The sequence below is a fragment of the Vulpes lagopus genome, chromosome 14 (genome assembly GCF_018345385.1).
Source record: "Vulpes lagopus strain Blue_001 chromosome 14, ASM1834538v1, whole genome shotgun sequence".
NCBI classification, from domain to species: domain Eukaryota; kingdom Metazoa; phylum Chordata; class Mammalia; order Carnivora; family Canidae; genus Vulpes; species Vulpes lagopus.
Window position 1 is genome coordinate 27,341,157 of NC_054837.1, and position 13,515 is coordinate 27,354,671.

At 44.0% G+C, this 13,515-nt stretch overlaps 1 protein-coding gene and 1 non-coding gene across 2 annotated transcripts in view; one reads left to right on the forward strand and one right to left on the reverse strand.

The window, feature by feature from the left end:
- Positions 1-3,305: 3,305 nt before the first annotated feature.
- The window catches only part of ALDH2 (aldehyde dehydrogenase 2 family member), a 31,334-nt gene continuing 21,124 nt past the window's right edge, over positions 3,306-13,515 (reverse strand). Inside the window, exons 10-13 of the mRNA XM_041728867.1 lie at positions 10,175-10,339; positions 8,246-8,403; positions 7,233-7,347; positions 3,306-3,746 (exon numbers count right to left, since the gene is read on the reverse strand). Of these exons, the coding sequence (XP_041584801.1) occupies positions 3,714-3,746; positions 7,233-7,347; positions 8,246-8,403; positions 10,175-10,339 (471 nt within the window). The 3' untranslated portion in view covers positions 3,306-3,713. The remainder of the gene's footprint in view (positions 3,747-7,232; positions 7,348-8,245; positions 8,404-10,174; positions 10,340-13,515) is intronic.
- LOC121475879 lies at positions 10,836-10,939 on the forward strand. Its single transcript, XR_005983830.1, has one exon. It is a non-coding gene; the product is annotated as a U6 spliceosomal RNA (small nuclear RNA).

Sequence of the window (13,515 nt, forward strand, 5' to 3'; positions counted from 1 at the left end):
CCTGATTTCATAGTTGAAGTAGTAGAGGACATAGAGGGAAAACAGTAAAGAGATGTTTTAAGCATGATTTAAACAATATTCCAACATATGTAATCTTTACAGCCAGCTTCTCTAGGAAACGTCTCCGTTGGGTTTTAATTCAATCTGATAATGGTTTCAGCCAGTTCTGGGTGGAGGTCTCACAGCCAGAATTGGCTAGACCAGAGACTTAGAGGCCATCACCTTAGACCAATGAGGAGGAAACCTTACACAGGAGTCATAGGATTGGCAGTGACACTAGTCACTTAGGTGGTTGTCCTGTGCCCAAGACAGCCAACTTAGTATAAGGACAAGAATAAAGAGAGGGCATCAAGTTTCTGGGTCTTATTACCATTCCAACCAGGGTACTAACTTCCTGCCAAAAGCCTGGCTTTTTTCCTCCCCCTAGAGTAGCCATGAGTTAGAGATTATAGCCTGAGTGCAATCCAGATGAAAGTGTTCCAAGAGGATGTAGTGCTTGAAAAGCCCCTGTAAGGAGAGTAAAGAAAGAAGAAAGTATTCACCAAGTTCACAACGAGGTTCACAGTCCAGATGAAAAGACTCAAAGTCCCATGTTGGGCACTAAATGATGTAGTTTTGAGTAGTGTGTTATTGGGGGCCACCTGAGCCAAAGGCCAAGAATTCTTGAGACATCTTTAGTGCAAAAAAGTTAGTTTTATTAAAGCACAGGGACAAGATAAGATCCCTGGGCAGAAAGAACTGCTGCCCCAGGTTGTGAGGGGCAACTGGTTATATACTTTGGGGTGGGAGGAAGTAAAGAGAAGGGATGCTCCAAAAGGATTTTCATATGCTAAAGAAAACTTACAGGATCCTGGAGGCCTGGCTATTGTCAAGCTAAGGTTGTTTTGCTCTAGCAAGACACTAACATTAAGACAGTTGGGAGTTTCCTGGAGGAACCTTATACTCTGCTTGCCTCAAGTATGTGTCAATGGGCTGAAGGTTATAAGGTATTTAATTTTATCTACATTTCCCTCTGCCTTTGTATCCCACATTACTTTCACATGCCTTTCTTATAGCTTAGGGTAAATAATAAGCCAACAGTAGTGGTACTCCCACTTACATAAGGGGCATAAGTTAGGGACGCCTGGATGGCTCAGTGGTTGAGCATCTGCCTTTAGCTCAGGTTGTGATCCCCTCCTGGGATGAGTCCAGCATTGGGCTCCCCATGGGGAGCCTGCTTCTCCCTCTGCCTATGTCTCTCTGCCTTTCTGTCTCTCATGAATAAATGAATAAAATCTTTTTGAAAAGGGGGGGGGCATAAGTTATAGGGAAATAACCCAGGCTTGAGCCTTCAGGAGCTGAACCTCTGGCAAGAAGCCTGGAAAATAAATACAGTGTGAGTACCCTCCAGGGAGCTTTCTTCTGTGCCTGCCATCAGGGGGGGGCCCTTCTTGTCCTTCCATGACGCCATTACCTTATTACTGTCACTGCACCTGGCACCTATATTGTATTATAATCATCTTTTAAGAGTCTGGCTTTCATCACCAGATTTTGAGCTTCAGGAAGTTTACGTGTGCCTTATTCATCCTTGCATCACCAGTAACTAGCACTCAGTAACCTCCCAATAAATGTTCACAGTGGATGATGGTGAAATGTGAAGGGGTGTGATCTTTTCTTCCACCTGGCAAGCTTAGGCCAAGCATACCTCTTTTCACACTCTCAGAACACCTTCTTCCTCTTGCGTCCCTCTGTTTAATGCCACATTCCCAGGTGGATCAGGTGTGTGTGCCATGAGGGCAGGGACAGAGGGTTCAGTGGACCAGCCTGTCCCAGAGTACAGTGGGTCACTCTCAGTCTGGAAGGGTGCAGAGCAGGATGGGAGAAAAGGAGTGGGTTTGAAGCTTTGCCTTGTGCTGTTAGCTTCATGTGTCATGATGCTGTTGTGGCTGGTTAACATCAAAGCTAAAATCTAGAATCATTTCATTGTCAGTGAACCTTATCTAAACTTGAAACAAGTAGAATGTTTCTGCCCATTGGTCACAAAATCCTACGCTCCTCAATGTGGTACACTTATTTCAGGTATGAACAGTTGTGGAATGAGTAGATTTGTGTATATACATAACTCACTCTCTCCCTCTCTCTCTCTCTCTCTCTCTCTATATATATATATATATATATATGTATATAATCTAAATGATTACATTTACTCCTATTTCCTATTTGAAATTTAGTAACATTGTTTGGCTTTCCCTGTTTTTATAATGCCTTCTATTTATGGCAGTGAAATGCAGTTTCTTTTATGTATGGCAATGAGAGGTGCTTAATTTTTATCTAAAAGTCAATTTAAAGGAAAAACTAAATGATACAAGTATATGCATATATGAAAAAAATTATGAAGCACTATTCAAAAACTTAAGTCTTTTTTTTTTTTTAGGATTTTATTTATTCATGAGAGACAGGGAGAGTCAGAGACACAGGTAGAGGGAGAAAGAGGCTCCACACAGGGAGCCCAACCTGGGACTCAATCCAGGGACTCCAGGATCATGCCCTGGGCGGAAAGCAGGCACTAAACCGCTGAGCCACCCAGGTGTCCCTAAATAGTCTTTAAGCAGAATAGAAATTGTTGACCAAGACATGGCTTAGCCTGAGTGAAGTAAGCCCAGGGTCAGCCAGTGTGATCCACCTTCCCCTGCCACTGTCTGCAAAAATGATATAGCAAGTATATTTTCCTTAGGAAAGGATCAAATTTTTCATCATATTGTTCATCTGTGACCCAAACATGATCACAGACTTCACAAACTACTACAGCTATTCAGCTTTTTTCTGATTCCATTGCCCACCAAGGAATCTTCGGATTCCTAATTTACTTATAATCCTAATTACTACCTTGCCAGGTCCCTTGACTAAAATAAGGCAGTGTTCTGGACAGGAGATTCATGAGGTCTGGTTACAGGAAATGCAGACCTCATTTAAGATGAATAGACAGACATCTGGTTTCCAAATTAATCTCATGAAATTCATCAGCTTGAATCCATCTTATTTAGCCTGACCAAGTTTCTTAACTTAAAACTAGGAAAACAAACCTTGGAGGTCAAGTGTCTCTCTTTCCTGGTTGACTGACCCCTCTGAGGGCAGGGGCTGGGAGTCCTGTTTTGGTAACTTCCCTAGTTTCTAGCCCAGGGCCTGCCACAGGTGGACAGGATAGAGAAAGGAAACCAAAGCTACTTCGCCATAGGAGGGGAGGGGTGACACACACACCGGGACGACATCCCTATGTGGTGGGATTTCCTTGGGTTACCAAGATGGACAAAAAGTTAACCAGAAAGTGAACAGCAGCATTGTTTTTAATGAGTTTTAGTCCCAAATACAAAGGAAGGCACTAGTTGTTGCCCCAACTTGTTAGTACAAGGATAAACAATAGCTTTTTGTTCTCCCACAAGGGCAAGTTACAGAAGGATACCAGATGGACAAGATAAGACATTTGAATCTAGTTTTGAAAAATCAGCCTGAAACCTAGCAATAGTACTGTTGCAGGGTAAAAGGCTCTCCCTGTACTCTTTGCCCTGCACCCACCCCCATTTACCAATTCAAAATCTGGGACTTTCTTGATCAAGAGATTCTATGAGCGAATTTCTCTCTTGAGACTTTTCGTGTGCAAGCGTCATTTTTCTTGGTTTTGCTGCTGATGTCCTTGACCTCAGTCGCTGGATGAGTGAGGGAGCTGGTGGAGTTCTTTAGGAGTTCTTCTGAGGCACTTTGATCGTGACCTGTAAGGGGGGTGCAGAGCAGCTGTTAAATCTTCACACTTCCCTGTGATCCGCGGGCTCTCTAGCTATGTACTGCCCGAGGATGAGGACAAGGGCTTCCCTGACTGCTGATACCTTGATGGTCAACCAGTCAATCCCAGGAACACAGCCAGGGTTATGTTCTGCGGGAGAACACTCTCTGCCTCCTCTTAATCCAGTCATTTCTGATTATCAGGAGGCAGAAAAGGATGGGACTGCTATGACATCTAGTAGGCAGAAGTCAGGAATGCTGCTCAACACACATCCTACACTGCATAGACAGCCCCCAGAACAGAGTTACACAACCCCAAATGTCAACAGTGCTAAGGTTGAGAGACCCTGACCTAGATCCATATTTTCTCCAAAAGGATCAAAGTAAGGAAAAACATAACATGCTGAAGCTCGCAGGTGTCTCAGTGTGTTAAGTGGGAAGATTCCAGACTCAGATGGATTTGGAGTTAAATCCCAGCTTTATGCCCTACAACTCTGTGCTTTGCTTCCTCATCTGTATGATGGGATAAACAAGTGTCTCCTTCATGGGGTTGTTGTGAACACTGCTGCAGAAGGAAGTTTAGCAGATTCTGGCACAAAGCAAGCTTTCAGTAAAAATGAGTTCAAAAGAAGACATTTTCTCAGCATTTCCCCCTGCACACTTGACTTCTCTTCCGAGAAGTTTTTGATCCTATTTTTGTTAGGATTTTCACTTGAGTTCCCAAAGCTCAATATACAAGAATCCCTATCACAAGCACAAAGCACAGTGCCTGGCACTGGGCTGAAGCAGCTTCGCTTCCTTCTCCTGCAGCCTCCAGCCATCAAGTCCTGCCACTTCTTCTCTTCAAAAGCTCCTTCCTGTTCTCCCCAGCATCCTCCCACTGAGGTCTCCAGTATCAGGAGCTTACACTTGGATTACTGCATAGACCACCTCAACTCAAGCCTCCTCTTTTTGGGCTCTCCCAATGCCCTTAGGTCAATCCTTAGTGCTGCTGCTGGGGCTCAGACCTACTACCCCCCAACCCCGACACCACACCTAAGTAATCTCATCACTGTTTCCATGAATGGTTATAGGCCAACGTCAGGTTCAAATCTGGATCTTGCCTCTTGTATATATGGGACAATTTTATTTTATTTTTTTTTTAAAGATTTTATTGATTTATTAGAGAGAGAGAGAGAGAGGGAGAGACACAGGCAGAGGGAGAAGCAGGCTCCATGCAGGGAGCCTGACGTGGGACTCGATCCTGGGTCTTCAGGATCACGCCCCGGGCTCAAGGTGACGCTAAACCCGCTGAGCCACCGGGGCTGCCCTATATGGGACAATTTTAAATAAATAAGCAGACAGGTTTATTTTATACCAGTGAGCTTCCTGAGAATACAAGTTATGGCTTACCACTGAGCATTGAATGAAGACCACTGTCTGCCCTTCTCATCCTGCTCCCCCGGGCTAAGGTCTGCTTGCCCTGAGCCTTCTCTTTGCCAATCTTGGAAAAGCCCAACTCAGCCCATTACTCTTTACTTTGAATATTACTTGTGAATTTGTTTCCTGGTTAAACTGTAACTAGTGTCCATTGTAGAGCAAATTATTCTCACTTTGGTGCTTTTCTTTCCTGTCTTTTCCATAGTTATAAATAAAGGTACCTGAGTATATATATGTATGTATAGTCTTTAAACTGGGCTTATACTGTATATATTACTTTGTATCCTGCCTTTTCACCTTTTTTTCTTTTTAAAGATTTTATTTATTCATGAGACACACACACACACAACAGAGAGAGAGGCAGAGACGTAGGCAGAGGGAGAAGCAGGCTCCATGCAGGCAGCCCGATGTGGGACTCGATTCCGGATCCTGGGATCACACCCTGAGCCAAAGGCAGACGCTCAACCGCTGAACCACCCAGGTGTCCCGGTGCCTTTTCACTTTTTTTTTTTTCTTAAGATTTCATTTCTTTATTTACGAGAGACACACAGAGAGAGAGAGAGGCAGAGACACAGGCAGAGGGAGAAGCAGGCTCCATGCAGGGAGCCTGACGTGGGACTCGATCCCAGGTCTCCAGGACCACACCCCAGGCTGAAGGCGGCACTGAACCGCTGAGCCACCGGGGCTGCCCCCTTTTCACTTTAAAGGATGATGATTTTCCATGTCAAATATTCTACAAAAATGTATTTTTTAAAGATATATTTATTTGAGAGACAGAGAGGGAGGGAGGGAGGGGAGGGGCAGGGGGGAGAGGGAACCCTGAGGCAGACTGCCCTGAGCACAGAGCCCAACATGGGGCTAGATCTCACGACCCTGAGATCATGATCTGAGCCAAAAACGAGTTGGGCACCCAACCCACTAAGCCACCCAGGCGCCCCTACAAAAATATTTTCTTTTTTTTTTTTTTAATTATTTATTTATGTAGTCACACAGAGAGAGAGAGAGGCAGAGACATAGGCAGAGGGAGAAGCAGGCTCCATGCACCGGGAGCCTGACGTGGGATTCGATCCCGGTCTCCAGGATCGCGCCCTGGGCCAAAGGCAGGCGCCAAACCGCTGCGCCACCCAGGGATCCCTACAAAAATATTTTCAATGGCTACTTAGTAAACCATGATTTGAGTGTTCCATAATTTATTAGGCATTTAGGTTACATCTGACTTTTTCATCTTTGAGAGATAATGTGGTGATGAATATTTATGGAATAACACTTTCTTCGTATTTCTGCTTAGTCCTTCAGGCTATATTCCTATCATTGACATTATGAAATCAAAGGATATTGATAGGGATCCCTGGGTGGCGCAGCTGTTTGGCGCCTGCCTTTGGCCCAGGGCGCGATCCTGGAGACCTGGAATTGAATCCCACATCGGGCTCCTGGTGCATGGAGCCTGCTTCTCCCTCTGCCTGTGTCTCTGCCTCTCTCTCTCTCTCTGTGACTATCATAAATAAATAAATAAATAAATAAATAAACAAACAAACAAACAAAGGATATTGATATATTTATGGCTCTTGGTCTCTAATGCCTCAAAGCTTGATTCTTTTTTTTTTAATTTAAAAAAAATTTTTTTTTTAAGATTTATTTATTTATTCATTCAGAGAGAGCGAGAGAGAGGCAGAAGCACAGGCAGAGGAAGAAGCAGGCCCCATGCAGGAAGCCCGATGCGGGACTCGATCTTGGGTCTCCAGGATCACACCCCAGGCCGCAGGGGTCACTAAACCACTGCGCCACCGGGGCTGCCCTCAAAGCTTGATTCTTATTAAAGCTTTTCCCCACTGCTTCAGCCCATTGGGATCTTTCCTCCCTCTAGAGTCATACAGCACTTGACGTATAATAAAGCCTAGCAAAGGACTAGGTGGGCATAATGGTGGCCAGGTCACAAGATATTTCTCATGAAACAGAGCAGAGACTGGATCTTCACCCTTTTCTGTAGCTTCTGTAACTTAAAACAAGAAACTAGTAATAAGTACTAATGGAGTCCAGCACAAGGCACCAATACTCACAGTTTTCACTTCCGTGTATGCCTGCAACCCATACTCTCCCAGCTCCCGGCCACTCCCAGACATCTTGTAGCCACCGAATGGTGACTGGGCCCCAAATACATCATAGCAGTTGATCCTAGAATTTGAAACAAGATTTCAGGAGTAATTTTTAGGAGGTATGTGTCATACCACTCAGACCTCCTGAATTGCTCTAAAATATTGAGGAAAAATGGATGGGTCAAACCACAGTTATAACCAACCATGTAGGAGCCAAAACCAAATCACATGAAATAAAGCCATAAGTCATTGCCCGTCATGCTGTGGTCACAGATGAATGTTAGTAACAGGGTGCACCGCATCATAGCTTACCATTTTAATGAATCACTTTTGTTAATTAGGTACTAGGTTTTTCTTGCAGTTTTTAAAAATTATTAAATTTTAATTTAAAATTCACCACTTTGAGGTATGCAATTCAGTGGATATAGTAGATTCAGTGTTGTACAACCATCACCTGTATCTAATTCTAGAACATTCCTATCACCCCATAAAGAACCCTGTACCCCAAAGCAGCTATCCCCCACTGCCCCACCACCCTTCCAGCCCCTAATCTATTTTCTGTTTCTATGGATTTGTTGATTCTCGACATTTCCTATAAATGGAATCACAAACTCTGTGGCCTTTTGTGTCTGGCTTCTTTCACTTAGTATCATGTTTTCAAGGTTTATCTATGCTTGTAGAATGTATCAGCACTTTATTCCTTTGGTCTCCCATTCTTGTGCAGCTTGGTAAGGAAGGAATGCCCACCCTAGTCATCCATCTGCTTGCCCAAGAACAAAGCTGCACTGGTATATATACTAGAGGGAAGTTTAATCTCCTATAGTAGAGGGGATGGGAAATCTCATCTGCTATATCACACACTGACCCAGGAGAAACTGAGCTCAGAACCCCAAATTCTGCGGTATGAGCTAGATTCCAGAAGACCCTGGTTTGGGGATCCCTGCCTGGGCTGTAAGGGGCTGTCAGGAGGCTCTTACCACACAGTGCCAGCCTGGAGGGCTTGGGACAGATAATTGGCTTTGTCCAAGTCCTTGGTGAAGACAGCTGCAGCCAGCCCATACTTGGAATTATTGGCTCTCCCAATAACTTCCTCTATGGTCTTGAACTTCAGGATCTGCATCACTGGCCCAAAGATCTAGAGTAAAAGAGTACACAGTGGGGAGGGTGTGGCAGACACAGGAACCACCTACCATCCAGCTTTCACAGTGCTGAGCAGATGATTCCAGATGGAGCCCCCAGGCATACCCGAACAGTTCCACAGGGAGACAACAGCCCCCAAGCTCAATGAAGCAAAGGGAAAGAAGCTAATGGGCATTGGTTACATTCTATATGCCATGTGTTTTACTTAGTTGATCTTTTGTGAACAAAACAGGGTCTCTGCTCTTGAGACATCCAGGTTTATCTTGTACTGTCCCTGCCCTATTCCTGGAAGGAGCCATTTCTTCAAGGAATCCCAGTTCTTTTTAGTGGAGAATGAGATTCAAAAGCCAACCCACAGTGTATTTGCTGCTGCCAGGGTGTGGTGGCTCTCAGCCCTATCAAGGCAGAGCCCTGGGGTGGAATGGTGTTCTGATATAAGCAGGGGGTTAGAAGGAACCATTTCTCTTGCACAAACAGTTCAATGAGTGCTGGGAGCCCACAGGAGTTCCTGGACTGCGTGGAAAGGAGGGTATCAGGAGAGGCTCTGTATAAGTGATAATCCAGCTGTGATACAACAGGGACAGAAACCAGAGTGGAGACTGGGAGCAGGGAAGTGGGAAACGGAGTTCCAGGCATAGACACACCCAGGGCCTATCCTTGTGAAATCCCATTTTCCACTAAAAGAAAGCAGGACTTCTTGAAGGAATGGCTGATTCCAGGACTGCCTGGGGAGTATCACAACAGAAGTGGGAGAAGAGTGCCAGGAACTCATCATGGTTGGAGCAGGACTGTGAGATGGGGCATCATGCATTTGGGTACCCCACCCCCAACCTTCTGGAAAAGTGATATTTGAGATTTTTAAAAAAGCATCAAGGCAGCCCAAGTGGCTCAGAGGTTTAGTGCCGCCTTCAGCCTGGGGCGTGATCCTGGGGACATGGATCAAGTCCCATGTTGGACTCCCTGCATGGAGCCTGCTTCTCTTTCCCATGTCTCTGCCCCCCACCCCATAAATAAGTAAATAAAATCTTTAAAAAAAAAAAGCATCAAAGTAGTAATGATAAGAAAAGAGGCAGAACTCTATTGGACTTTTTACCCTGATTCTGCATTTTAATATTATTCTATTTTGAATTATACATGAAAGAGGAAATATCTTCCCTGCAGAAGGCTGCTGAGGGGCCTAATCCATTGGAGGAAGGGGAGTAAGTGTGGACCCCATGAAGGCAGGGAACATGTCTTGCATAGCTCTGAATCCCCAGGGTCTGTAGAGAGCCTGGCACATAGATGGCATTCAATAAATATTTGTGAAATGAATGAATGAATGACAGAGCTGCTGCCCTACATTCATAATGAGTGCCAAGGGGGAGAACATCAGGAATCTTGCCATGTGGGGAATCACAGCCATGGGGTCTAGTCCAATGTCCCACTTATATGAAGATCATAAATGGGCTGAGAAAAATCATCCCTTGACTCATGGCTCGCAGGGACCAGAACACAAAGGGCCTAGATGCTGTGCAAGGGAATTTGGAAGTTCTCCTCAGCAGTGCATAGCCATAGGGGTAGAAGAGGAGAGTAACCAAATCAGATAGAATCATAAATAATTTGTCTTAGGCACAGAGCCAGGATTTGGCTCAAAGCCAGCTGAGGAGTCATAGTATGAAGAAGATGATTTTGGCCCAAAGCCAGCTGAGGAATCATAGTATGAAGAAGCCAAACTTAAGTGTCCAATTCTCCTAAGAACATCCCCCTGAGGGTTGGCCCATGCTAACCTCCTCCTTGGCGATAGTCATGCTGTCTTGCACATCTCCAAACACGGTGGGCTGGATAAAGAAGCCTCGGTCAGCAGCCGCCCCTCCACCACACAATAGTTTCGCCCCCTCCTCCTTCCCAGATTTGATATAACCAAGGATCTTCTTAAACTGAGTTTCATCCACCTGTGGGAAAAAAAGCCCAAAGTTTCAGAGATGCTAGACCCAGACCTCCCCTAGATTGAGGTTTAGAACCACACAGGCAATGAATGAGACAACTGAGCCATCAGCCAGGCTTAGAAATAAGCAAGGCTGAGTAAAGGAACTACAAAGGGCCAATAAATATAAGAAAAGGTTCAGGGGCGCCTGTGTGGCTCAGTGGTAGAGCGTCTGCCTTTGGCTCAGGTTGTGATTCCAGGGTCCTGGGATCAAGTCCTGCATTGGACTTTCTGCAAGAAGCCTGCTTCTCTCTCTCTACCTCTCTCTGTGTCTCTCATGAGTAAATAAATAAAATGAAAGAAAGAGAGAAAGAAAGAAAGAAAGAAAGAAAGAAAGAAAGAAAGAAAGAAAGAAAGAAAAGGTTCAACCAACTTTATTAGCCCTCAAAGAAATGCATATTAAACCTTGCTTTTATTTTCCAACTAGGAGGTTACTAAGAATTCAAAATAGTAAGAAAATACATGTGCTTGCTTTGGCAGCACATACATTAAAATTGGAATTATAGAGAAGTTAACATGGCCCCTGTGCAAGGATGACATGCAGATTCATGAAGCATTCCAGATTAAAAAAAAAAAAAAAAAAAAGGTAAAAAAATATACTGACTGCAAGGGTAGGTTGTATAAATCCTAATATCCATATGTTCTTAGAAGGACTAATATAATGTCATTGTATCTCAATTAAAAGAAAAAGGCCTATAAGCTGGTACAGCCCTTTTGGCAGGCACTTTGTTAATACTGGTCAAAAAATGAAATGTTCATAATCTTTGACCCAGCTATTTAACTTCTAGGAATTTATTCTACATGTCACAAAGGGACCTAAACAAGGATATTCACTGGGGAGCACTTTGTTTTTTTTTTTTTAAGATTTTATTTATTTATTCATGAGAAACAGAGAGAGAGGCAGAGACACAGGCAGAGGGAGAAGCAGGCTCCCTGCAGAGAACCCAACGTAGGACTTGCTCCTGGGTCTTCAGGATCACGCCCTGGGCTGAAGGTGGCGCTAAACCGCTGAGCCACTGGGCTGCCCTGGGGAATACTTTGCAAAAGTAAAAAACAGAAACCATTCTAAGTATACATCAGTTGAGGGACTGGCTAAAATATTTACTGTATGTGTATATAATATATATCATGTCCCTGTTAATAACAGATCTGAGGCCCCTGGCTGGCTCAGTCGGAGCCAAGCATGGGACTCAATCTCAGGGTCTTGAGTTCAAGCCTCTTGTTGGGCATGGCGCCTAGTGGAGAAAAAAAAAAAGTTTTGTGAACTGACCCATAAAGATAGCCTAAGGTATTCTGTAAACGTGGGGGGAGCTTGTAGATTATGTTATATAATCGTATTTTTGTTAAAACAAACATAAAAATGTAACTCTGTGTGTATGTGTGGTTAATGGGGGAATGGACATGGAAGGGAGCCAAGGGGGTCTTATTCTTTCCTTTAAACATGTTTAATTAAAATTTTTATACAAGTTTATATTACTTTACTAATTAAGTAGCCACAAACTACAAAGAAAAATGAAAAAGAAAAAGATGTTGGGATTCAAAGTAGCACTATTCAGAAGTAGAAACAACCCAAGTACCCATCAGCTGTAAGTAGGTAAAGAAAATGTGGTGTGTCTATACAATGGTATATTCCTCAGCCATAAAAAGGAACAAGCTATCAAGTCACAAAAAGACATGGAGGAAACTTAAATGCACATTGTTAAGTACACGAAGCCAATCTATAAAGGCTACACATACTGTATGGTTCCAGCTAGAAGACATTTTGGAAAAGGCAAAACTATGGAGACAGTAAACAGATCAGCCTTGGCTTGGGGGTAGGGAAAGGATGAATGGATAGAGCACAGGGGAATTTCAGGGCAGTGAACTACCCTGTATGATGGGGTGGTGGATACATGTCTTTATATATTTATCCATACCCACAGAATGCAACACCAAGAGTGAACCCTAAAGTAAACTATGGACTTTACTTAATAATAATATATCATATTGGCTTATTAGTTATAACAAATGTAGCACATTAATGCAAAATGTTAATAATCTGGGTAACTAGAGGGGTAGGCGGTGAAGGGGTATATGGGAACTCTGTACTCTCTGCTCATTTTTCTATAAACCCAAACTGCTATAAAAAATGTCTACTAGAAAAAAAAAAAAAAAAGACTGGTCTTGGCCAACCCTGGAGCCTGGGAGTGGACACCAGTAGCAGACACCCTCAGGAGGATACAGCCTATAGAGAAGCACCCATGGGCCCCAAAAGTAGATGTAGGGACTGATGGGACCTGGGAGCACCCCTGACCCTGCGGACTCTGCTTCTTGCAGTGGGGTAGGTGGTGGCTGGAGGTGGCCAGCACAGGAAGAGCCCAGGACAGGCAGGGTCTAAGAACAATGCTGGAATAAGGCCCAGGACATGAGAGGAAATGGTGGGCAGAGGCACTTTCTTTTTGTTGTAATTATTATTGACTTCATTTTTTTTTTTTAAGATTTATTTATTTATTCATGGGAAACACAGACTGAGAGAGAGGCAGAGACACAGGCAGAGGGAGAAGCAGGCTCCTTGCAGGGAGCCCAATGTGGGACTCAATCCCGGGTCCTGGGATCACAACCTGAGCCGAAGGCAGGCACCCAATCACTGAGCCACCCAGGAGTCCCAACTGTAGTTTTGATTAAAATGAGTATGTGCTCAAGGTAAAGAAAAAAAAAGTCTTTTAAATCAAGTATCTCAGTACAGCATAAAGTAAAGTAAAGTCAGGGTGCCTGGATGGCTGTCAGTTAAGTGTCTGCCTTCAGCTCAGGTCAAGCCCCATGTCTGGCTCCTCACTCAGCAGGGAGTCTGCTTCTCCTTCTCCCTCTACCGCCTGCTTGCTCATGTGTGCTCTCTCTCTCTCAAATAAATAAAGTCTTTTCAAAGACCCAAAAAGGTAAAGTCCCTCTGCTACTCATGCCATGGCCTCTGCCCCACTCCCCAGAGAATCACAGTTAACAGATAGTATGTGTCCTTCTGGAAAATGCATTTTTATGCATGGCCAAAGGTCCAGGAAGCATGCAGTCTTTTTTACATAGACATTCCTAATATTTATTATGTGTATGAAATATACGAACTGGTTTCCATTATTGATTTCCACTTCAAAGCCAGTCTGAGTTAAGAAA